Source organism: Pygoscelis adeliae, unplaced genomic scaffold (genome assembly GCF_000699105.1).
Source record: "Pygoscelis adeliae isolate BGI_AS28 unplaced genomic scaffold, ASM69910v1 Scaffold120, whole genome shotgun sequence".
NCBI classification, from domain to species: Eukaryota; Metazoa; Chordata; class Aves; order Sphenisciformes; family Spheniscidae; genus Pygoscelis; species Pygoscelis adeliae.
The window spans coordinates 4,004,906-4,031,087 of record NW_008824032.1 but is presented as its reverse complement, the minus strand read 5'-3'; the positions used below and the strand labels follow the sequence as shown (position 1 = coordinate 4,031,087).

Sequence of the window (26,182 nt, the reverse complement as noted above, 5' to 3'; positions counted from 1 at the left end):
AAGTGGTTGAGTCACCATCCCTGGAGGTATTTAAAAGACGGGTAGATGAGGCGCTTAGGGACATGGTTTAGTGGGCATGGTGGTGTTGGGTTGACGGTTGGACTCAATGATCTTAGAGGTCTTTTCCAACCTTAGTGATTCTATGATCCTATTCCAAATATCAAATTAGAGGAATGAACAACACAGGTGGAGGGAGAGGATATAGTAGAGTAATATACTTGCGTCAAAGTATAGTTCTATTTTGTCTCCTTAGTACTGCTAACAACTTTTCATGCATCCAGGAGGTGTACTTGCTATGTGTGGGAGTTGGGGGGGGCCTCTGACTGAGGGAAGGGTGTCAGGAGGGGAACCTCTTTTCTCTCAAATAATCATTAGATAAGAAGTGCAAGAACCACCATGTTGAAGTTGTGGTTCTTTAGTGTGTGATATTTGGTAGATGGGGGCTATACATGGCATCTTGTAGTGGTAGAAGGTGAATACAAAATAGGATTATTTTTTTAATATGGATTTGATCTAACTGCAGAGGAAACACTGCTTGGATGTACGTTTAGCATTTTTGATGTTTTTTGTCTTTCATGCCAGCTCTATGTGGCCACCGAAGCCATCCTCATCGCATTGGTGGGCGCAACTCCTCCCTACCACTGGGATCTCCAAGAGCTCTCGGCTAATCAGAGCCATAGCAACCAGTCGGTGAGTGAGCAGAGAGCTTTTGGGGAATGGCTTCTGACCGCCAATGGCAGTGAGGTGCATAAACACATACACTTCAGCAGCAGCTTCACATCAATAGTCTCTGAGGTAAGTCTGAAATGTGTTTCACTGCCTCGTGTGTGAGTAGTAAATCTTATTGGGTCAGTTGCGGGGGGCTGGTTGTACTGCTTCTTTCTTCCATGCTAATGCATGTTTTGATTAGCAAACAAAACAGGTGCTACCTCCAGATAGAGAACAGGTAATCTATTCATATCTTTACTGGCAACAAGAACTACCTTTATTTAGCTATGCAGACCTTGACCAACGTTCTGCTCCAAAACATCCTACCTCTTCCATGTGGAAGTTATGTATTGGATCCTGTAGCCTGGTTCCACAATTGAGCTAGGATTATGTCATTCATTGTACTAATGTGCTCAAAATCCTTTATGGACCATGAGCTCTTTCTGGCCATCTCTTGTGATTCCCTTGCGAAAGTCAAATGCGTGTAGTGCATCCATCATGCAGGTAGCAAGCAGTGGAAGAACTGGAGAGGAAGTGGCTTCTGCAGCCTTTGCAACTCCAGATATGAGGGAAAGCAAGAGCAGTGGGGAGTCAGGTGGACAAAAAGCAACTCCTCTGTTCTATCCCAAAACAAGCTGTAGCTTTATTGGTGTGGCCTCTGTGTTTTCTAAGTGTCTTCTTTCATGGTCTAGCCACAGTCCCTACAGAAATTATTCCAGACTCTGTGCTGATGTGTGCAACACCTGCCCTTCAGGGGGCTTTCAGTATCTGTTAACGTCAAATTGTTCTGTGCAAGAGCCCTATCCGAGTGTGTCTATTACAAGACCTGAATTTAGAGCTATACAGTTGAGTCAAGTGTAGTGCCACTTGATAATTCATGGCTATTGTCCAGAGGCATTAATGCTATCTGAATTAGACCTGTAAAGCACTTTATTGGTTATAAGCGTATTAATAAAAACTGCCAGCCTTGGAATGGTACCAAGCAGCTGTGTACAACAGGCGTTGCTTCTTATCTGGTAATAAAGAGAATAGGAATACTTATGCCACTATTTAAATTGAAATCCTAATGGATAGTCGATATTTTTAAGCGTTATTTAAAGCTCAGTAAGGTTTTGAAACTTTCTCTGGGCTTTTTCTTTTTTGCTTTTTAATTTATCCAAGAATCTTTTATTCTCAAACTTTTGACAAGTCAGGCATGTTTGTAGAGCCTAGCAGTGTTTTAGGACATAAATTTTATCAAGATTCTTATGCATTTTAGTTGCATGGTAAAGAACAAAGTTTACTTGAAAAATACAAAATTTAAAAAAAAATCCCAAGGCACCTTGTGTACATTCTGCTTTGAAGTTCTTTAACATACTTCTCAGTAAAGGCCCATGTGTATAAAATCTTGTTGCCTTTCCCATTTCCCACTGTTAAAATACAGGTTTTTTTCAAAATTTCTTAGCTGAATGTGTGGTATATTTGGAAGTTATGTGCGAAATACAAATATTTTAGTGATATCACACTTATTTGGGGAATATCTATTGCTATCTGATTTCATTACTGATGTGTAAAGAAACTTTTTTTACATTTGAGGAGTATATTTTTCATGCTTATCTTGTCATCACTTACTAATAACATGACCATTGCGAATTTACACTGAAAAATATTCTGATATAAAAACCTTGGTTTATGAATATCAGGCATATATATATATATAATGTGCTTTAAGTAGAAGAGAAAAGCCTTTAAAGGGCTTCTTAGCTGTTGAGATTAGTTTGCAGAACAAATTTTGCTTCACAACCAAATTATCGCTTAATCCTTGAATGATTCAGAAAGTATCTAATGTCACTGAGTTTCAGTGTTGGCAGCTTTTTTTAATTTTTATACCAAAAGTTAGGGCATGATTCTTACAGCTCTTATAAAACAAACTGACCATGTTATTTCAAGATAAAATTAATCTCATATGCTATTATTGGATAAATGTATTTTTCTTGGAATTGTTTTTAAAGTCTAGAGAAGCTTCAAAAGCTGATTGGTGGTCACATGGATCACAAAATTGAATTTTGTCAGTCTTGACGCTTTATGGGCACATTACCTACTGTATCAGTAAACACCTTACTGTTAAAGTGACAATTCAAAATGAAGCATATACCGAGAGTGAGCAAGTTATTTTCCTGGAGCTTCTGAACGATTTTGTTTTGTTAGCTCCCTAATCTTGGTGAGGTTTAATTGCACGGCTCTGTTCTCATGGTGAGGTAGTTTGTAACTGAGCTTTGAAATAATATGAGTTTTGCTAGAAAGGATATCTAATGGGGTTTTGGTAGAGGAAGAGAAGATTAGAGTGTTATTGCAGGGATAATGGCATAATCACCAGCTTACCAGCACAGGAAGAGGAGTTGGATGTCGCTAAGAGGAAACATTATCTCAAGATGCAAGAGGAGTAGAAAAAGAACACAAGATGCGGGGTTTTTAGAATACAAAGGGAAATAACTTTTGAACAGTGAGAGCATGGCATATTTTCATTCTACAGTTTTGTGGGAGAAAGAATTTCCTGTCAGGTTCAACCTGCGATATTAAGTCTGTAAGAATCATATGAAGATCAGGTTTGTATTTGGAATTGAGAAGAATTGGAAATGACACAAAGTAGACTGTAAAAAAGATGAGTATTTGCAATACCAGAAAACCTGCCTAATGCTACCAAAGTGTTTCTCGGTGACAAGACAGTTCACAAGGAGGCACGTATGCAGGATTGTCTTTGGACATAAAAAACAATTTCTATTATTGCATAGTATGCCTATGCACTGCAGTGACACATCTCAAGAGGTAGGACTGAGTCTATTTAAGCTAATAGATTTATGTGAGTAAAAGCAATAAAAGGGAGAATGGGAGAAGACCGCAAAAATTACAGTATTCTGAGTGATCTGTCCTTGATTTCATAATCAGACTGCACATGATTTGGGGGAACTGTGCAATTGGTTAGTACCACCCAGTGAGTCTGGGCGACAGCAGTTGTGTGTTGGTGACTATCTGACTGACTGAATGTGATGCTTAGGAGATTTATGCAAAGTTTGATCTTCCTTAAAGTATGTGTCATCCCCCTCCAGCTATTAGCTGTTGGTGAACTGCTTGGATTCTGGTTAATTCTTTATTTTTTTCTCCTTTTTTTTCCCCCCTCCATCCAGTGGTTTTTTAATTGGCAACACATCGTACAAAGTCAGTGCTGCCAGTTCTTTCTACTTCAGTGGTGTGTTTGTTGGAGCAATCTCCTTTGGCCAGCTCTCAGATCGCTTTGGGAGGAAGAAAGTCTATCTCACAGGTAACCACTGCCACCTAACAAAATGAGTGAAGTGGAGGTGTTGTGTCTCTGAAGATCAGTGATGAGCCCGGTTTCTGCTGAGAGCTTGATACGCAGCAGTGAATAATGTGCTGTGACTTTTTTTTTGTCCTTCCAGTATACTTCAGGAATATACGCAGGGGCAAGAAATTAATATTTGACTGTTCAATCAAGGTGTGCTGGATATAGGAATCATACCATAAGGGCTTACACTTTTGCATGTCATGGTCATGGGATCTCCACAGGTTGCAATTAATGTTTCTAGTGATTTGTTAGCAATGTTCTTATATGTATAACCTGCTAGGAATTCGTTGCACCTTTTGTCTCCTGTCTGCATGATTTAATTTTTATGTATTTGTGATCCTCATTGTGTTTTAAAGCTTATAAGCTTTTTTACTGTCCCCAGATCAAACAACATTTGGAACTTCATGTTTTGTGTATGTATTTATAAAGTTGTGTGTCAGTGGATGAGCATGTAGAATTAAAAAACAGATTATTTTTTTTTAAGGAACAACCTCACTCAAAGTAGATAAAGGTGGGCCTGCTATGCAGTGCAAACTCGCCATGTACTGTCCCCTGGTAACGTTTCTCTTCTCTAGTTCGTATGGACTGCTTTCCAAGAATGAGGCAGATATTTGGTCATGTATTTAATTTGTGGCGTCTGTATGGGGATAAATATCAAGCCGTCTACTGTCTGGCTCCAGTTAAGTTCTGAGCATGTGGAAAGAATTGTCTGCTGTGAACTGAATTTGAAGGTTTAGTACTGCAAATCATGTATCAGAAACCACTCCTTTTTTTTCCCCCCTCTTATGATACTGATTTTAGGTACTTAAGTAGCTGCGCAAACCTGTGGTATGTAACAGTGTGTTGTAGTTTTTGACTGTGATTATGTAAGACATGCTGCTGAACATCAAGTAAAGATACTTATAAATGTTTCTGTTTTTCTTTAGGTACTCTTCTGAAATGAAACCTTTTGCCTTGTTTTCCAGGTTTTGCCCTGGACATCTTGTTTGCCATTGCAAATGGATTCTCACCCTCATATGAATTCTTTGCCATCTCTCGCTTCTTGGTAGGGATGATGAATGGTGGAATGTCACTGGTGGCCTTTGTTCTACTGAATGAGTGTGTGGGTACTGCCTACTGGGCATTAGCAGGTAAAGTTTGAGTGTCAGTGTCTTTGTCGTCAGAATTTATAGATTAGAGTCTCACACACCACTTGAGACACACCAAAACTAATACCATAGCAGTTGCAAATTTAACTCTGCTTGAGGATCTGTGTGACCACAGTCTCTGAGCCCCACTTTGTTTAATATGAACCTTAAGACAAGCGCAGTAGATGACTTGGGGCCATTCAGATTTCTGCATCACTCAAGTTGACAAAGATCCAGTTGAAACATCCCCTGTGAATGTTACACAGCTAAATACTCATCCGAGGTTCGTGATAGCTGAGCTCTATCCATCAGAATTTTGGACTCTGCTAAACAGAGCTTAGTGTTTGTATGCTAAATATCAATTCTTTCATTCCTGGCAGTTCTCAAAGAGAAAGCAGAAGTGTTTTTATATAATGGAAAGATGAGACAACTGTTGTTTATATCTAAAAAAAAAAAAGTTGTCCCATGTGGTAATCAACCTTAGAACTTAAAACAAAGGATAGACACCCTTAACTGTCTTGGTTGCTAGTGTTGAAGCTGTCCTTCAGATATGATGTGCATAAATTGTACCGTTACAACTCTGGGGCCTGACTTACACAGTCTGTGACAAGTGCCAAAGGAGTGCTATGCTGAGACTGTTTTAAAACAGGATATCTTACAAATCATGAGCGCTACAAACGAATACTATATATTCCTAAAAATACCAATTTTCCAATGGTTTGTAGTATTTATTTTTACACATAGAAGGCTGAAACATACTTACATTTGGAATTACAAGACTTAATTGTTTATGGGGTTGTTTGGGTGAGGAGGATGTAGAATGGTGCTTTTTGGACTTGTACTGATCTTTGCAATTAGATGTAATACTGTTGCCCTGTGTGGGTGAAGGACAGAATGTTCTTTGGTCAAATAGCTGTGGTTTTGCCTGTATTGCTGAGTGAATTTTTCTTAATGAAGTGTTAGTTTCTGTCTGATCCCATGTGTTTAGAGTTAATGTTCCTTAAAGGAGTGGTAATGTTTTTGTTTTATTGTATATTAGGATCTATTGGTGGCTTGTTCTTTGCTGTGGGAATTGCCCAGTATGCTTTATTAGGCTACTTCATTCGTTCCTGGAGGACTCTGGCTGTTGTGGTTAACCTGGAAGGAACAGTCGTCTTTCTTCTCTCTCTGTAAGTTATTTTTCAAACTGAGTTTCATCAAGAAAGGTGTCAAAAATAAGAACACCCCCCCCCCCAAAAAAAAACAAACAAACAAAAAACAACCAACAAAAAACAACCAACAAACCAAACAACTGTCAAGGTGCTTTTCTAGGATGGTGTGAAATGGTGTAACTAAGGTATTTCTCTCAACCTCTGCAACCCCATGTTTTGTGCTTTCTTTAAATAGCAGTGCTGCAGTATTTGAAAATATGTGTACATTATATTGTATGTGCATTGTTACTGTACATGGGAGCAGTCTCTAGAGTGGTGTAGAAGCACATCCTATTCTTTAGATCATCTACATATACCAGTTAAAGTCTTGTCTGGTATGCTGCAAGACACTATATATGCATGTTAAAAGATACAGAAATGGTTTTGTGGTTATGTGATAACATGATGTTTCTCTTATTGTGCTTACACAGAAGGAACAGCATTAAAATTGCTTGCACATACAGTCTTAAAGGTGACATGCTAAAGAAAAAAATAGGCAGCTTCCTTTTATTTTTCAAATGTGATTAGGAAAGAATAGGAAGAAGGCTTCTTTATTAAGATAGTAGGAGTTTTGTGTTTGTGGACTTCAGCACTGAAAGCGGAATGATGCAGTGTGCTGCTCTTTTCTTTTATACTTCCTGTCAGCAAAATCTCAGTAACTTGAAAGAAGCAAATAACTTTAGTTGATGTTTAAACTTAAGGCTTTTTTCCTTCCAACATCTATTTAACTTCAGTAACTAACTTTTTGAACAAAGCTCTTTTGCTAAAGAGTCAACACACCCTTTCAAAGGAAGCATCAGAACTCAAGAAAAGGTCTTAGAGGCTGTTTATGAGGTGAGAAGCATAGATGACACTTCTGATATTTCAAAACTTAGTGTTGTTTGGGGCCTTTGAAAAAAATTTTTAATTTTCAGATTGATATGTACAATTTTTTGAAGTGCTTTATGCTTGGGACTTCAGGGCTGTGCTGAGAGGCCTATCTTATTGTAATAAAGGACTTTTTTATTCCAAATTTCACACTGCCTTCCTCCCACATTGCTTAAAAATTACTCTGTGCAGAAAATTATATCAGATTTTTTTTATCATGGGGAAGAAAACATGTTCCTTTCTAAGCTCTTTTCTTTTATAAAACCACAGAATCATTTTCCTTCAAATTTAAAGGAAAAATGTCACTTCTGGTCAGAGGCAAAAATCTTAAAAAGCTTCTGGCAAAAAGCTAAAGTTTAAATTAGTTTTGGGAATCTGAAAGTAATAGAAGATTTGTTTTGTAGGCTGTGTTGGAGTTATAGACCTATCAAGGGAACAGTGCACATGGGGAGCAAGAACATGATCTTTGCAGTGCCTCTGCCTTCCTGTCTACAGGAGAGAATTTAGGAAAAAGTTGGAAAATGAGGAACAGAAGACAACTAGTTAGTGTTACAAAAACATCCTGTGATTACTTGTAGTAATGTGGTGCCTCCTTAATTCTGAATTATCCTAAGAGAGAGCCCTAATGATACTGTAATCTGTAGTATTGTGTGTATATATGAATATACTCAACGTAATTTCTTGGTATCTAAATTACATGTGACTTATGTTTCCTTTCCTTTCAACATGCTTTGTCTCTGTTTCAATAAGTGAATTCTGTACCTGAAGGGTTGTTTGAAAAATTCTTTGTTATACTGAAAAGTATTTCAGTCTTATTTCCATAGACAAGTCCAGCCTCGTAGAAGAGAAAAGCTCTAAAGCTGTCTGTGTATGTATGTGTGTTTCAGATTCATTCCAGAGTCCCCTCGCTGGCTCTATTCACAAGGCCGGCTGAGTGAAGCAGAAGATGCCCTCTACCTCATTGCGAAGAGGAACCGCAAGCAGAAGTGCACTTTTTCATTAAAACTCCCGGCAGAGAGGAGCTCCAGAGAGGCTGGCAGCTTCTTGGATCTGTTCCGATATAAGATTCTCTTGGGACGCACCTTGATCATGATGTTTACCTGGTACTTGAAATACTTCATAGGCCCAGCTGTGCTACTGTTGCCTCTTTAAGTCTTTCAGAGAACGTGTTGTTGAGAATTGGCTTATCCTGCAGATTGTACTTGGTCTCAGCCTGTATTATTAGGGACACTGTACCTAAGAAGGATCCTTGTATTACAGTATTTCCTTAGTGCATTTCTAACATGAAGACATTTTTACAATCTAGTTCTGAGGTGTTTTATCTTTGCATTTGTCATGTTTTTTGAGTCTCAAAATAGTTGAGAACTCTCTCTTCCTTTCTGACCTTCAAAGACTGCTGAGATTAGTCATGCTGTCCTCCTCTTTGGCCCAGTGCTATGTGTGAGTACTTTCAGTCACACGGATTACTGTTTTGTGTGTAAGGAGCCCATTAGCAGGTGGGTGGCCTACCTTGTCTAATGAGTATTTATTTTCTTGAGAGAAAGTGCTGTCAGTGCTAGCAGTTGCTGTAGTAAGGAGCAGGAACCCATGATGGGAACAGGGAGCAGGAACTACCTCTAGTCACTAGCAGAAACTTAACTCTCCAAAAGTGCCTATTTTGTTTCAGATAGCTCGGCTAGCCCTGAGGTCTTCTGCTGTTACTTTGAAATAAATGTTGTGTATGACATGGTATGTGAGTCCTCTGCATTACCGTTCATACAGTTGCTTTTATAATGCATATATTTGGGAAAGATGTATTGATGAAGGGGAAAAAAACAAATGGCATTATTTTGTCAGCAGACAACACAGAGCTGTGTTCCTGTTGCTTTTCCAAATGCTTACTGCAGAATAGTTGATTTTTCTGTTCCTTAAATGAGAATTGCTGATTTCTGGCAGCATGAATTAGTGACCTGTTCCTTTCCTTTCTGTAAAGACGACAGCCAGTCAGGGTTACAAAAGAAAAGTAAAAAACTCAGAACTGGAGGATGAATAAAAATGGACTAGGGTGTAGAAATTAAAAGAAGGCAGAAGTGTCATCTGAACTGTTTGAGAAAGGGTTTAAACACAATTGGAAAAGTATGGACTAAAGTGAAACCTGATAAAAACAAAAAGGACAGACATCACTTATCAAATAATATAATCATGATCATATTTTAACTTTATTCTGGTTTATGCACATTCTTCTTGAGTGTAGTCTTAAGTTTAACTGAGTAATAAGTCAGGAATTGGGTCTGTGCAGAGACAAAATGGCTTCTTTACCTAGAAAGCATTGTACACTTGCAGAGAGACATTTTAGACCTATCTTCTGAAACATTAAATATAGTTTATAGTGTATTGTGCCAGATGAGTGCTTTGATTTGGCAGGCAGCTCTGATTTTACTCTTCCGTCTTTTGCAGGTTTGTGTGCAGCTTGGTTTACTATGGTCTTACCCTTAACGTGGGTGACTTAGGTGGAAGTATTTATGCCAATTTAGCCCTTTCAGGGTTGATAGAAATCCCAGCGTACCCAATCTGTATTTACTTGATTAACCAAAAATGGTAAGTATGAAATTTATTAACCCATTCAGTGTTTTGTTTTGTTATAATTTTTCTGTAGCTTATATCTGTTGTGTGGGACTTCTGCTTCAGTGTTACTACTTCATTATATTCTCCTGGGAAATGCATTTTTATTTGAAAGTGTCATTGATATATCTTTATTTCAAATAACAACAGTTTAACTTGTTCTGAGTAGCTCGCTTATTAATGAGCAGTCTAAATTTGGCTCAGAGGTGAGGCTGATCTCCTGTATCAGTCGAACCTGTGCTGACTCCATGCTAACACAAGATGGCATTCTTCCCACCTCTGTCTTGTAGTCCGCATTCTCACTGTTATGTCAAAGCTATTGCAAGTAAACTCAACCGAAGCTGTCGTGTGGTTTTGTGTAATAGCTGCTGTGTGCACTAGTATGCGAGCAGAGCTGTTGATTCAGATATTTAGCCTTTTCCTGAGCCATGATACTCTGGACAATGTCTTTCACTTTTTGTAGAATTCACCTCCCAATCTCTTCTCTACATGTCTCCTGAGGAGTTTTACAAACGCGCACGCACAGTGGGAAGCAAATCAAAATCCTAGAAATTGTCAGCCACTGCATAAAGACTTCTTGATGTTCATTTTGTTAAGAGTGCAGTAGAAGCTTGCTTAAAAACAATGTGAGAGGAAGTGTTTGAGAGATGGCATTCAGAATTTCCAACTGCAAGTAAAGAGTCAACGTGAATTTAGAGGACTCATTGCTCTGCAAACTACAGATCTAATGCAGAATAAAGCTTTGTTATCCTTGCACATCAGGTTTGGTCGGAAGCGAACACTGAGTGCATTTCTGTTCCTGGGAGGATTGGCTTGTCTTATTGTCATGTTTCTTCCTAAAAAGAAAGGTAAATATTTCCTTTTGTTTCTGGAGTATGTGATAAGAAGTTGTAAACACAGCATCCTACAGCCTAAGAATTTGATGGTTGCCGGTAGATTAGGCTCATACCACATGTGAGTCTCAATTTTTGAAGCCAGAGAAGCTAACTCACAAAAAGGGTAAGCAGCAACCTTCCGAAGACCTTAAGGAAAGCTTGTTAGAAAGGCTTGGATTTGAACGTTTGTCTTTGGATTCTGCCCTTTACTTCTGACCACATCAGTCATTCCTTTCCAGTGTTTCTGACTTAATCTCAAAGAATGATGTTTCTTGGGGTATCTCCATTAGCCAAATGATAGGTCAGTGTAAGTAGTACCCATGCAACTTGGACGTATCTCTCTAAGTGAAAGACCAATGTCAAAAGCTCCTAAGAATTGAATCTTGGCAAGTTTCCATCTTTTCCACACTATTCTGTAATGTTCAAGACTGGTGTGATTGTGGTATTAGTAATGTGGCCACATAACTTACAGTTCAGAAAGCATTCTGAAAATTGTCTGAAGCAAGGGGTCTTTAAGAAATGTGAAATGAAATGTGTTTTTTGTAAAGACACACTAATGTTCATTTCTTCATTTTCAGATGTTTTTCAAAATGATAGAAACAAAATTGCACAGTGAGCAATTTTTCCTTTGAAAACTAGGTACATAAATTAATCTCAAGCTTGTAAGATTTGTGCATGTATAACATCTGTCATAAGGAGAAAAAATGCTTCAAACATTTGAAGCATGATTCAAAAAGATTAAACATTTATGATGAGAGTATGCACAAGTTGCTCTAGATGGTAACGAATCTAATAGGTAAAACTTTTTTTAAACGGGTGCAACTGAAGCTTCCAGAAGTATTCCAGATGCTAGAGCCCAGACATTCTGAGATATTCTGGTTAGGCTGGTACCAGTTATCAAGTAGTGTTTGCATATCAGTCCAAGTATAACGTGAAAAGAAAGAGATTTTCAGAGGATAGAACTGTGAGACCCCAGGAAATCAGCTGTGTGCTGAACTGCCGAAGTCAGCCAAGAGCAAAGTACCTTTAGGAAGTGAAATGTCTAACTGGCCAGAAGCAAGCACCTGTCTCTACTGAGTGTGACTTGTTCAAAGCAGTAACGGCTTATGCTGTAGCCTTCCTTGGTAGGCATTTAATGCGTGTTCTGATGTGCCTGGTATAAGTGAATAAGCACTGGCCGTGACAAAACTGAGCTGGATGGGATATTTGGTATAGTTCTTTACAGCACCTTCCTGTCTTTTGTTTTTCTTCCAAAGTAATAATGTTAGAAGCATGTTATCATACTATGGAATTGACACTGAATAGGGCTCGTTACTAAAAAAAACTTGCTCACTTTTGAAAAATGTATTCATAACTATTTTCTTCAACTTATTTACAGAACTAGTTTAGTATTTTATTAGTGGTAGACTCAGAATGTTGAGTTAGTTTCAGCTTTTACTATGTTTATAGGATTTTTACCTTACACTTCTAAAATGATGTTCTAGTAGAGCCTTAATGCAGGATTTTAACACTTTAAAGATGTCACTTATTGTAACACTGAGGACAAGGAAGGGAAACTCAGCTTCTCTTTTTTTTTTTTATTAAGCAATAGTTCCATTTTGTAGTCTCTGGGACTGTTCAGTCATTTAACCCAGTCTTTTTCTATTGGACTATATTTAATAGAATGGAAACAATTTTGGGCTAGTAGCAAGTCTTCCATCAATTTAAAATCCATTTTCAGTTATTTTTTCAGTGTGTTACATGGAGAGTTTTCCTCTGTAAAAAAAATCTGATTGCACAGATAAAGGTAATAAATCTGTAGACACAGAATATAAATTATGTTGGATGATTTTAGCCATTGCTGCCTAAAAGAAGGCTCCTTGGATTCTCTTGAATTTTGAGTTTTCCTAAAGGTACAGATCACCTCTGACAAATACTGTCCTTTAATAGAAAAACGCTTGGCTGTCATAGCAGATTCTTCAGTAGATTCCTCTTCACTCCATACTGTTGTGTGATTGAAATGATTACGGAGATGTATTTGAGTGCTCAAAAGCCTTACAAGGGTCATATTTTCTCTATCAGATACTGGAGTGTTTGCAGTGGTGAATAGTCGCTCTCTGTCTTTGCTGGGGAAACTGACAATCAGTGCTGCATTTAACATTGTCTACATCTATACATCAGAACTTTATCCCACAGTGATCAGGTAACACAAGTTAATTTTAAGATCTTCATTTTTCTGGTTCTCTTATCTGATCATCTCTTACTTCTCTGTTACTTTTTTCTGTTAACTATATGTTTTCATTTGAGATTTTCAGTTACATATAATGATTATCTGTAGTTTTATATGCTAAATTTCTTCCCTTATCCTCTTCTCACTTCCTATTCCCTCAAATTTGCAGTGTTCTCTTCAGACTAACCATATTCTTTATATAACAGTAAAATAGTCCTTTGGCTGCTTGGTATGCTCACAGCCCTCTCTCCACTAATGAGGATAACAGTAGTATTGCTGATATTTCTTTAATGAGTGATATCTAACTTCTTCAGTGCTTTATAAACCAGACAACTCTATTAAACATTCATACTTGCTTAACCAGTAACACTGAAGATGACTGGTCAGTAAGCTTTGTAAAAGTAACTCGGTGCTTCGTAAGCCATACGTAAGCAACAGTAAGGTTTCACTCACTAGAGGTGGAAGTACCCCGTGCTTGTGCTGATAGAGCAGACAAAAGCGTCTATCATATGGGTGCGATTTTTACTAGATATTTTAACCAGCTATTACTGTTGATGATCAGCCACCAGTGAAACTATACTGTGGTGTCTTTCATGGGTGGGCAAATCTGCTGATAAATAGGATTTGGATAAAGGAATTTAGCCAAAGTTTCAGGCAGAGACAAGATTGCATTAACTGAAATTGCACTTTTGCCTCTCTATATGTATATGTATGTTAGAATTCTGAACATGCAGGGGATTTTTGCTTCTCTTTAAGCACTCTGTTTTAATTCCTGTCTTGGGATGCTTTCAGTTACATTTGAATTTTCTTTGCCAGTTAATGTGGTCAGGGTCATGACTGAGATTTTTCTCCTTATTCAGTGGCACTTTTCAAAAGTCATAATTTCTTCTGTGTAAATGTCACTGATTAATGATTTTTGTTTTCTTAGGAATGTTGGAATGGGTGCCTGCTCCATGTTTTCCCGTGTTGGTGGAATCATTGCTCCTTTCGTCCCTTCACTGGTTTGTCTGAACTTCTCACTGTTATGTATATCTTTTTTTTTTGTGGCTCTGATGTATCAGAGGCTTACAGAGGTGGGAATGCTTTGGATACATTATGTAGATAAACTAAGATATGTAAATTGCATGTCTTAACAGTATTGTGGTAGGCCAAAGGCATTGCGATATAATCTTTGTAATTAGACAAAAACTCAGCGTTATTTAGTTCACAAGGTGCTTTAGCCCTGTAAGAATTTTGGGACTTGGCTAGTGGACTTTAGCAATATAGTAATTTCAAAATACCAAGATGATGATACCCAATTTTAAACCCTAAGCAAGCAATAGCAAAAAAACCCACAGTTAAAAGATCTGCTGCACCAAGATAAAGCATATGGGCTCAATAACTCATATTTCTGAGAATGAATTAGTTTTACTGTCAGTACACTTCATTGAATATCCATGGATTGTAATTATCAGCAAAGTGGTTTATCTTTCAATGAATGAAGATGATGATGTGGACACCTGATATACTGGCAAGGCTTTTGAGCACGAACTTCACAGCAGTCTGTCAAGGCAAAGAAAAATTCCGAAGAACGAAACATGGGGATGATACCGTTATTCTCCTCTATGTTCGTAGTCTTATGTGTATGCAGGTAAAAGTGTGCTAGTTTTTCACACAAACTGCTTGCTCAGGTCAAGTGACAATTCCTTTAATGTGATGGATTTCATCTGGAATAACTTTCCTCTCTGCCATTTGCCTTCTTGTTATGTCAGGCAGAGGGCTAGCAAAAGGGCAGATGAGCACAGTGAGCCTTTTAATCTGCAGAATGAAACATTGGGTAGGTGAGAGTGCGAGTGCCTCTGGGGTTCAATAGGTAAAGCCAAGACTGGTGCAGGTGTCCCAGGTAGATTTAATAGGCAGCTTTTGTGTAGCAGTTGGGGCATCATTATGTTGTATCTAAGCAGAGATTTGGCAATGCAGGAGACACAAATCTTGGATCATCGCGTTTGAAGGGGTCCCATGAAAGTGAAAATAGCTCAGTTTAAATAACAAATGAACATGGATTTGAGGAAAGAATTAAGTATTTTTGTTTTGGAATTTCTTCAACTACTGTAATGCATTTTCAGTATCTTTTTTCTGGGGATCTTACAAAAAGGATGGGAATGGGAAAAGTGAATTGCTGAGAGGAAATGTTGCTCTTGTATTTGATCACAGTCTGTTATTTTCTCAATTTAGAACTGCTCTTCACAAAGTGAGTTTTTGAAACAAACAGCTAAACTCTTGCCTTTTTTTAAATGAGCTTGCTTTACTGGTCATCTGAAAGTGAACGTACACATTTTGGAGCTATATTGTAGATGACTCATATTTTTGCACACACCTTTCCCCAGTGTAGTTTTGCTTGTGACAAGCCATGTGAAAACAAGGACAGGCATCAAAGGAGGAGTATAAACATTGCTTAGGCTGTCGGGGTGATGACAGGAAGGCTAAAGCTCAGTGGAAGCTAAGACTAGCAAGGAGCATAAATAGGGATTCCATCAGCTAAAGGAAACTTAGAGAAAATGTTTAGTCCCTTATTGAATGGGATGGACATCCTATAGGTGTATGAGATGGAATAAGCTGAAATACTTAACACTTTTGCTTTGGTCTTCATAGGCAAAGCCTGACCCTAAGACTGTGCATATCAGCACAGTTGAGGAAGCAGAGGGCCAGCAAACAGCGGAGGAGCAGTAGGTTCAAGAACACTTAAAGCTGAAAGCTTTCCGTTCCATGGGGTAGGATTCCCTAAGAGGTGGTGAAAGAGCTGGCTGTGGTAGTGTGGCAAGTGTCCATCATCTGTGATAAACCATTGTTGTAGAGAAAGGTCACTGATAACAGTGGAAAAGAAAAAAAAAAAAGCTAATGCTATGTGTGTCTTCAAGATCAGAAAGTGGATCCAGGGAGTTACAGGCTGAGCAGCTCAAATTCAGTCTCTGGGAAGATCATGGCACATGACCTTCTGAGTTGCCAACAAAACAGACTCAACAAACATGAGTCTGTTTCTGAGCATGTGAAGGCCAAGAAGGTAATCAGGATCAGTGAACATGGGTTTACTAAGGAGAATTCATTCTCAGCCAGTTTGATTTAATAGTCAACCATTTCATCGCAGAAGGTAATATGTATGAGGAAATGGAGGAGAGCAGGAAAGGCTTTTGTAAGGCTTTTGACACTGTCCTACAGCATTCTTGTTTGACAGCTGAGGAAGTGCTTTCTGGACGAAAGGAATATTAGATGTGAATGTTGCATGGACCACCAGGCTCAAAGGGATAGTGACAGGCTCCATATTTGGTGGCTGGTGACAAGTGGAAGATAAGACAGAATACGTCCTCCTCATATTTTTAGAGGATGCAAAATAAAGACGAGTGATTGACACACCAAATTGGAGATCTTGAGTCCAGTGGGACCTTTTGGGCCAACGGAAATCCCATGAAGGCCAACAGGAAGAATAAAATTCTGTTTCTGGTGCGGACTAATTACATGGTCAGTACAGGCTGGGAACCAACTGGCTAAGTAGCAGCTTTGCTCGAAGAGACAATGGATGACAAGTTAAATGGGAGCTAGCAGTATCCTCTCATCACAAACAGGCAAATGTCACACTGAGCTACATCAAGCCCAGTTCAGTATGTGGCCCACAGATTAAGTTCCCTCCCAGTTCTAGAGGGATGTTGAAAAATGTGGGGAGGGTAACTAAGATGGTCAGGGGCCTAGAGCACATGGCTTCAGATGAAAGCTTGAGCGAATATTGCACCTTTGATCTTCCCAGCAGCGTGGAACAGGCCACAAGTTTTGGCTTGGGGGTTAGATAGGGAATTTGGAAAATATTATTTTTGAGAGGCTTAATGTAGCCCTGGCACAGTCTACTCAGAGGGGGAATCTCGATCCTTTGGTTTTTTTCAGTACTTGGTTACACAAAACTATGATTGATCTGGTCTAATGTTGGCTGTAGTTGTGCTTAGAGGAGGTGGTTGGCCTAGATGACCTCAAGAGATCTCTTACAACCAGCATGTCTGTGATTCTGTGATATCTCTTTGCTACTACAAAGTGATGTTGCGTTTGTTAAAAAGTACATGTGTACTTTTTAACAATGGACAAGAATTGAGTATAAATTCAGCAGGCATTTCTTTCAAAGTCTGTCCCAAAATCTGTGTGGATCTAATAGTATTGATAAGATACAATTGACAATATTGGTTAAAAAAAAACAGTAGGATTGGTAACTTATGCTAAACATGAACACTTGCCAGATGGAATGGTTGTAAAGGTTAAGCGCTTTAGTATGCGGCATGAACTAGAGGGAACCAATCTCAACCTAACTCTCTCTCTGTTCTTTTTTCCAGAAATCTGTACAGTGGTCTCTGCCTTACATTGTGTTTGGAGCAACTGGCCTTTTGTCTGGGCTCTTAAGTTTGTTGTTGCCAGAGACCTTAAACAGCCCTTTGCTAGAAACTATTTCAGACCTGCAGGTATGCTCGTACTGGAGGCTGGGTGATGAAGCCATGTCATTGCAAGCCCTAGATGGCTCACAGGTATATTAATTTTTTCCTAGTACTTTTCTGTTGTGTTTATTTCAGCTGTCAGCTTGAATATGTCACTCTAAATAGATGAGGATAGTGATTCTTGGCCTGTGAAGGATAGGCCCCAAGGAGATACAGAAGATAGTTTAGTAACCTTACTATCATGTCTCAAATGTTGTCTGGAAATGCAAGCTGAAACATAGCTGGGTTAGTTCATCCCTTCAAGGCCAAAAGCTTAGTCTTTTCCTTTGGGATAAAGGACTTGGTGGTGTCTGTGCCTCTCTAATCTCTAAGACTGATTGCTGCAGCATGCTTCATGCAAAGCTGGCCACTGAAGTTTGAGAAGGCTTAGATGATAAAGAAAACAGAAGCCTGTTTGTGAAGGGCTGTTCTCAAAGGCAGCACACTGTACTTCTGCCCTGACCTGCACTGGCTGTTCTGCAAGGTCAATTATTAGGTCTATCCTAGAGAGTCTTTAAATGGGTTAAAGCTAGACTAACCTCTGAGATCTGTTCCACTGTTGATTCTGGGAAATGAGATTCGTTGCAAATGTTGGAACTACAAAACTCCCAGGCATAAGTGTAAATAGATGTGGTAGCAGGATGTTTTTCAGTGAGGTTTCCTCAAATGTTGTTTTTTCATATCACTTTATATTTCATTTTGTCAAACTCCTGGACACCTCTTGAGATGTGTACATCTTCCAGTCATGTGGAGGTTTTTTTTTTTACATGGCTGCTCCTCTGAATGGAGTGGGATTAGAGAGAAGTAGCTAAAGAGCTGGAAGTGGGTGTTTGAATTTGGGTAAGGTTTTAATGTTTAAAACCTAGTCCCAAAATTTTAAGTATCGATGGACTAATAAAATTTGATTAAGTGGTCAGAAGACATGAAGGGCAACTCATAACAAAAAATGTTAGTTGTCCCGTTAGGCTGAGGTGAGGCAGGATCCTTATAACACCTTTTACTTTAAATTGATTAATTTTTGGTCAAGCAGTCCGAGATTCACAGGTAGTCGTAAACTTATTTTCACAGAAACCAGGAGGCAGAGGAACATTTATTTCTAGAATGAGAACAGTTGCTTCCTTTTAAAAGCTTCAAGATGTTGCCTTGTTTACCAATTTTAGCTGTAATAATCCTTGACAGGACAGCACGGTTTAGGGACAAAAGCACCCTTGAAGAAAGCTTGGAAGAGGCAGCCCTGCAACAATTAATTTTATACTTTAGCTACTTTACATGCACATTTTATAAAGACTTTTTACCATACTGGATAATGTGTTATGGCACCGCATTCTTGCTGGCTACACAAATCCATCGTGGTATTTTGGTAATTACATCATTATTACATCCTAACTGTGCAGATGGCTTACTAACAAAAAACAATTCTAGCAAACAGTGCAGGTGTTACAACTTAGAGGGGGGGAAAGTCACATTTTTATTTTCCTTTCTAACCAAGTAAGGGGTCAGTATTGCCCTTTGGGGTGACAGGTATTGTCTGTCTATTGCTATTTGCACAACTTGGTTCACTTCTGTCAAGCAGTCTTCTCAGGTTTAAATCTTCCCTGCTTGCGCTTCTGCAGACTTCTCAAAAATCCCAACCTGAACAGGAGCCATAAGATCCACAAAAGAAAAAAAAAAAAAAAAAAAGAAAAAAAAATTGAGAACATTCTTCAGGAACACTTTTCCCCAGATGGATTAAAATTACTGAATCCAAATGAAAAAAAAGTTGTTGGTTCAGGCCTGAAGTAATCCCGTAACTTCAGTGAAGTTATATCTGGAATGTCTGTGACACATTAGGGATTTATTTTAAAGCTCACAAAGAAAGCGCTGATAAAATGAAAAGCTGTTAAACATTAACCCTATTTGACAAGGCCATGGAGAGGTCTTATGAAGCTGCTGTAAAAAAAGGTGTAGAATTTGTTTGGCATACCCTGAATTCCCCCTGTGGAATCCATTGTCCTTTTGTACCACTTTCAGGGTAACATGTATTCTAGTTGCCCAGAATGGAGGTTTTGTCCCTGTTAACATACATGAATGATACTCAAGTTGGACAGCATCCAGTGATGGCCTGACTTTCCTCAAATAACTTTAGAAATCCAGAAAAAAGCATAACATGATTCCCTTTATATCTTCTGACAGGTCTTAGTGCTCAAACTGTTTGAAATTCCTTTGCAGTTAACGCGCGCATTGCTGTAGCAAAACTCCTCTGAAGACAGATCTAAAGCTACAGATTTTGCTTGCATGGTACTGTCAGTCAGGAACATGATTTCCATTTCTCTGTTTTTCACCCTCTCTCTCACCCTTCTTCACATATGACTAGGCAGGCAGAAGTCTTAGGGTGGATGCAAGCATACTGGAAAAATTCCTAAATACCCAAACTAGATGGAGTTTATACTAGCAAGAGAATCTTTTTAACTGGAATAATTTGTATCAGTTCCATGGAAAAATGCTACACTGGCCAAATAAAAATCAATTAGCTGTAATAACTGACTTTAGTTCAGGTATATGATAAATTGTTGTTAAAAGGACTCTGGCTGTAGTAGGTATGCCTATAATAGGGAGTTTACTTTCTGAACATAAAAAGTGGTAGTGTTTTTTGCCTTTTCCATAACTTTAGTTAGTACTGCAGGGGGATCTTTTTAATTAAAAACTTGCATAGGAAAATGCCCATGCTACACATGGAGAAGTAATAATTTGGATGGAGAAGCTTTTACCTAATCAAGCAATCTCTGTGTTCTGAGCCTCTGTTTCCAGTAGCTCACCACAGAGTAGGGACTTTAGACTTAATAGAAGCTGAGTAAATTACCACTTCAGAACCATTCTAGCCAATCTCTCTCTTGCATGTGTTCTCTAGTGTACTGACAGAGCAGAGAAAGTCCACCCACTAGAAGCCCATTTCTTTTAAAGAGATTTTGAAGAACCAAGGACACAAAGAAATCTTAATTCACATAATGTGTCTTACAAAGTTTTAATACAGTGATTTGACCTGTCTTCTCTTCCTTTTTCTCTACCGGCATTCCAACAGAGGTGTAATGGTTCATGCTTAAGTGTTTTGAGATTGATTTAGTAGCTTCTGTGCTAACCAATGACTTCATTTTTGTTTCTAGTCTGGAGACAAAGACAGTTCTGCAGGGAGTGGAAGTGAAGATGAGGAGTTTTATGATGCTGATGAAGAGACTCATATGATCAAGTAATGAAAAGAAGAAACACTGGCCTATCTTATGCCTTTTCTTACTTGTCCAGTCAGTCCAGCTGTAAGACGAGTACAGGGGACCTCGCCTGTCAGAGTATAACTGGGCAAGTGCCTGTGTTTTTCCTGACGAGGAGAGGGGTTTAAGTACTGTTCAGACTAATTACACCACTGATGCTCTCCATACAACACAGCCGTTCAAATTCTTGTGGTTCAGAATGACAGCACACGGACAGCGTTTGAAGGTCGGTGAGACAGCAAGGGTATTTCTGAATCGTGTCTTTCTGAAGCCTAGGAAATTAGCTAGGCTTAGACAGATTTGGACAGATCATCAATGCACATGTTTGTATTTTATTTTCAAGGTGGTTGATTTTGATTCAGTATAAATTGATAAACTTGAAAACATCCACTGTTTTTTTTTCTGTAGAGTGAAAGTGGTCACAAATATGCTCTGTGCTACTCCAATGGGAACAAATTCCTGAAACTGTATGTTAAAATGACTACCGCATATTGAATAGGGGAGAGGCAATGATGAACATAAGGTTTCTCTCTCTGCACACAGACACCTGTATAGAGTTATAGGGTGAAGCTGGTTAGTCATGAGCTGTGCACTAACTTAGTCGTAATGGAAGGCCAGGAGGAAGGACTACAGAAAAGAGCAACCATAAAGCCTGCAGACATACAGAACGTTACTGATTTTTTTTTTCCTTCTTTTCATCCACCGAGCATTTCTTGAGCTATCTTATGCATACATTTGCCACGTGTTCCCTATATCTCAGCACTGCTGTTTATAGCTTCGCTTTTACCTTGTCCTCACTTTGCCATAAATATTGAAGCTCAGCAACTTCTCTGTGCAGTGACATAATTCTGTGAAGAATATAATTTCATGGGTGGGACGTAGGTGTGGTATTTATCACATACTGTGTGTGAGGTCTGTGTTAGAATATGTAGCTCATTTTTGTGGACCTATCTGTGTCTTTATTTCTGGAAGAAACTTAACTCTGAAGTGGTAAGAGTAACAATGGGTTGCTGTTACATTTTGGGGATTATTGCCAGGAAGCTGCTAGTATTTATTTAAAATTCTTGTGTGTAGATAAAGTTCACATTTAAAAAAAAAAAAAGGGCAAACCTCTTTGAGACAGCATTTGGTTACTTGACGTTGTTTCTTAACTAGGTGCTTGCTCAAGCACTTGGTTACTTGACCTTGTTGAGGAAGACAACTTCACTCTCCTGTTTACACTGAACTTTCTGCAAGTGCTTCATTAGAGGGATATGGAATCTTGAAATATGAAACATGAACATATAAAATGTTCCAGCTACAAAGATGAGGCCTTATAAGGATTCAGTTTTCTTGATGACATTGTCATCTTCATCCTCTAACCTGTGACTTTCTATTTATTAAGATTCATTTCCATAAAATGTTTGTTAGTCTTTATACTTAGAGCTCCTAGCAAAGTGCCACACAATGGCAGCAAGTATAGTCAGGCTCGCTAGCTATTTTTGTGGATGTTAAACTAAAAAAACTGGATTAAAAAAAAATCAAAGCTGACTGCTGAATATTTTCTGATTAAACTGGGAAGCTCCTTTACTCCGAAAGGAGGTGAAATTAAACAGCATCTGAAGTTTGCAGGTCGGTGCTTGAACTTTGTTCACTGGGAACTGTAATGCTGAGCAAAGTGCAACTACCCTGGTTGGTGCAGAGGACAGCCCAGAGACTGCAGATTCATGCATGCAGTACTCCCACTTGGCCTGAACTTGATCCAGGCATTGACTGTGAGCAAAGTTGGGAACTTCAGTCCCTATGGACAATGTGTCGGTATTGTTGTGATTTTTGCCTGTATTAGGAGCTTCACTAGAAGAATTCCAGCCTGCAGTCTTCACTTTGTTTTTTTCCAGACTGTTGAATAGTTGTTGCAGATGTGGCAGGGCACTTTTAAACCCAGCTGGATAGGCTTTCTGCTGTATTTGGCCCTTTTGCATGCAAGAAGATTGCTCCAAATAAGGTACTCAGAAATACTTGGAAAGGTTGAATCTATTTGTTCAAAGAATTTTTTAGTTTTGCATTCACAGTTTGAATTATGGACAGCTGGAAAAATGTCTTTTTGTCTTGTTGCTGATGGCTTCTAAATAAATAAAACCTGCTTACTTAGAAGCCAACAGTGGTAAGCATGGTGGTATTAACATGCTGCCAAGACCCAACAGGTTTTTTTAGGTGTTTGCTGCTTCCGTCCCTCTTTGGGCGATAGGTGGAGTTAGTCACCTGAGAGGCAGACAGGAACTGTTAGCCTTCCTCCCTCCATAGTTTTACTGTTATTATGTGCTACTGGCAACCCTGGTCATGTCATGGGACACCTCAAGATAATTTTCATTAGAACAGTAGGATGCTGTAATTGTTCAGGTGGAGGAGATCACTCTTTGCAGGACCTGAGCTGGATTTTGTGACAGTCCTCAACTTATAGTTGAACTTACCTCTCCACTCATGCACTTTTATATCGTAAGTATACATATGTAAAATTGCAAAAACAAGAGTGAAGAAAACATCAGCAATTTTTTTTCCATAAAAGCTGCTGCTATTTTTTTAACCTTAAATCTGTCCCACGTTTGCACCTTTGGAATTTTAAAGGGTAGCATCTTTCTTGTGTCAACCATAGGAAGTCTCTATTGTTACTTTCCCTGGCCTGTTAATTTAGAAGTTTTATAGGAGGGAATCCTTCCAGGAGGAGCTCAGCAATGTAGTATCAGGCTTCTTACAATTACTTGCTCTCCCCCTTTGTATTCTGAAGTCCAAATCTGTTAGGTGCATTAAGTTTCTTTTCAGAGAGGTTTGTTTTATAAGAATGGGCCTTCTGGTACAGAAACTTGTAGGATCACTTTTTTTTCTTACCCACAGAGTGCAATGTTTTATAATATTGAGATACTTGTGCTATATGAAGCATTCACTGGGGAGAGATGCTGCATAGTGTTCTGTAGCCTATGTGGTCACATTTTCTGTATCGAGATGGAGCATTATTGCTAGGCAGAAGTTCTTCAGTTGAACAGTGCCTGCTGTTATGGGTCTCACAACCATGTTACTTGAAAGCCCAAGTCAGAGAGAACTTGTGACTTCAAAGTCATATGTAAGCAGTCTGCGTAGGCCCAATTAATAAATCTGTGTTTGGGCAGTAAGTTTACCCTGAGGAGCTACTGGAGAGCAGAGGCTGATACAGCACTAGATATATCACAGTTTATGATGTAATGCTAAGAGTCTGACACCCTTGCTATAGTTGAGTGACGTATGACAACCTTATCCCACTTTTTTTGCTAGATTAGCTTTGTATACTAAGCAGCCTGCACTGTTAACTGGTTTTTGTGTTGCGCAGGCACTAGGATACCTACCTCTGAGATGGGAATTCCTTCCCTGGATTCCTTTGGTTTTGTAGCTTTCATTATTTTTTTTTTTCAGCCAGCTCACTTGGTGGGATTATGCTAGAGATGAGAGAGGCTTTCCCATGGTGCTGATTAGTCAGATCTTAATGCTGTCTCAGGTGAGGTATGTTGGGGCTTTTCTGCTATCTGGGGACCTCACAAGTGATACTTTAATACAACTAGGAGTGAAGGATAGTGACAGGTCATGTGAGACAGCGTGGAGGAGAATTAACTGGAGGGAGTCAAAGAATAGAGGATTCAACAGTAACACTTTAGGGCAAAGGTAAGTGAGAACACAAGACAGTAGCTATGGGGTGGAAATACCCTTCTTGCTGCTTGTGTTGACTTGAAGCTTCTCCTTTCAGAGCTAGCATTGGTTCCAGGATGTCCTGCTGGGGACACTAGCTTCATCATTTCTTTTTTATGTCAATTTTGTTCAGCACTACTACTTTAGTGACGAAACATTTCTTTTGATCAGTATAAAATGTGGCACGCTTCAGTTTTCTTTTGGACTCAGCTTTTACTATGAAATGGCATGTTGCTAAAATCATTAAAATTTGTAAAGCCCTCTTTTGGAGAATGCTGTATAACTGGTCATCACTTAATGTGCCAGCGTCCCTTTAGAAAGATAGGAAGATTAGAATTATTTGATGCATTTTTGTCACAACTTTTTGTGAAGTGATACTTCAGTCTTCTCAAAGGATTTTACTACCTGGCTAATTTTGATAGGCTGAAGAGAACAGAATAGGGAAGTGATTTGACAAGTTAATTTTTTTAAACTACTTCCCCTGAAAACAAAGCTAGTGTTCTCCATTTAGGGATTGGGAAAGTGCTGTTCAGAGACTCCCTGACACACCAGAAACTTAGAAGCTCTGTGTTAAAGGAGGGCCACAGGTGACTCGGTGTTCAGGTCAGAGTGCTGAGTGAAGACCATGTCCATACCTCTCCAGAGACACCTAATTAACATGGAGCAGGTTGTAGCTAGTTGCCACCTTTGTCACTGTCAAGGCTTTAAGGATTGCAGCCACGTGCTCCTCCGCTCACAGTGCACAATCCATACCAGGGTTTCCAGACTGTATGGATGTACTGAGGTTAGCAGAATATCCTTTGCAGAACCATGGGGAGTGCACTTGAGCTATACATTTTCCAGCCTATTTCACCTAAGCATATAAAAGCAGTTCACAAGAGAATGTTTTTGTTGTACTGAGGAAAAGGAGAAAGTGAGGAACAAACTTACTTTTCCTAGAGTGTGTTAATGGAAACATATGAGCTAAAACTCTTGTTCTCGAGTCTTCTGCACAATGACCGAATGCAGATTTGGTTAGTAGTATTTTGTTTTAGCTGAAGGATGATGTGCTATGTATACCTTTTCCCACCCTGTTAGAGCTTCTTTGATCGTGCTTTTTGACACAGCTGAATCTAGGCATCTGTGCATGCAAGTTGTGAGCCTTGCAGTAAATATGCCAGAAAAGCCCAAGAGCAGTGCTGTCATTTGATGGTGGAAGTTAGTCTGGCCTGACACACTTAAAGCCTGTGTCAGAAATGTCTATATTCAGCTGTTTACCAAACAGGAGATTTAGGGTATTGCTGTATTTTGAGTCTCATTGCTTGTATCTTACTACAAGATGTATTAAGTGGAAGAAAGATATCTACGTAAGAAAACCTATGTGACAGATCTAAATGTAGAATTGGAGGGTGAACAAATTTATACAGAATTCTTCCATGCTATGTATTTTTAATGCCTTGTCCAGTCTATTGTAGCCTTCAGATTTTCCAGGTGCTACTGTTACTTAAATCTAATAGAGCTGGGCAAAACTTTCACCCTGACAGTCTGAATTTACTGAACTCTCTCATTTTATTTTTGGTACTACTCACTGTTTCTGTCATTCTGAAAAAAAGCTCCTGTATTGCCTAACGGGGAGCAGATTTTTCTGTTCTAATTTGAAGTGCCTGTTTTATAAGTCATCTTTAATTTCCTCAGTCAACTTAATATGGGACTGTCTGTAAAGTGACATCATGAATTGGATTATATAAGTGCCAAAGACAGTTTTGCTGGAAAGCAATGGTCCAAAACTAGTTCTAGCTGCATTGATTTGGAATTCTTCCATGCAACCTGCTAAAACTGGTATTTACAAGCATCTCCAGAGCTT

The 26,182-nt window shown here is 38.9% G+C and overlaps 1 protein-coding gene across 1 annotated transcript in view; it reads left to right on the top strand.

Moving 5' to 3' along the window:
• The window catches only part of SLC22A15 (solute carrier family 22, member 15), a 37,018-nt gene extending 16,387 nt beyond the window's left edge, over positions 1 to 20,631 (top strand). The window contains exons 2-13 of the mRNA XM_009330383.1: positions 583 to 795; positions 936 to 946; positions 3,873 to 4,006; positions 5,014 to 5,178; positions 6,215 to 6,344; positions 8,120 to 8,335; positions 9,669 to 9,809; positions 10,596 to 10,681; positions 12,770 to 12,890; positions 13,846 to 13,918; positions 17,267 to 17,455; positions 20,545 to 20,631. Coding sequence (XP_009328658.1) covers positions 583 to 795; positions 936 to 946; positions 3,873 to 4,006; positions 5,014 to 5,178; positions 6,215 to 6,344; positions 8,120 to 8,335; positions 9,669 to 9,809; positions 10,596 to 10,681; positions 12,770 to 12,890; positions 13,846 to 13,918; positions 17,267 to 17,455; positions 20,545 to 20,631 — 1,566 coding nt within the window. The remainder of the gene's footprint in view (positions 1 to 582; positions 796 to 935; positions 947 to 3,872; positions 4,007 to 5,013; positions 5,179 to 6,214; positions 6,345 to 8,119; positions 8,336 to 9,668; positions 9,810 to 10,595; positions 10,682 to 12,769; positions 12,891 to 13,845; positions 13,919 to 17,266; positions 17,456 to 20,544) is intronic.
• The last annotated feature ends 5,551 nt before the right edge of the window (positions 20,632 to 26,182 follow it).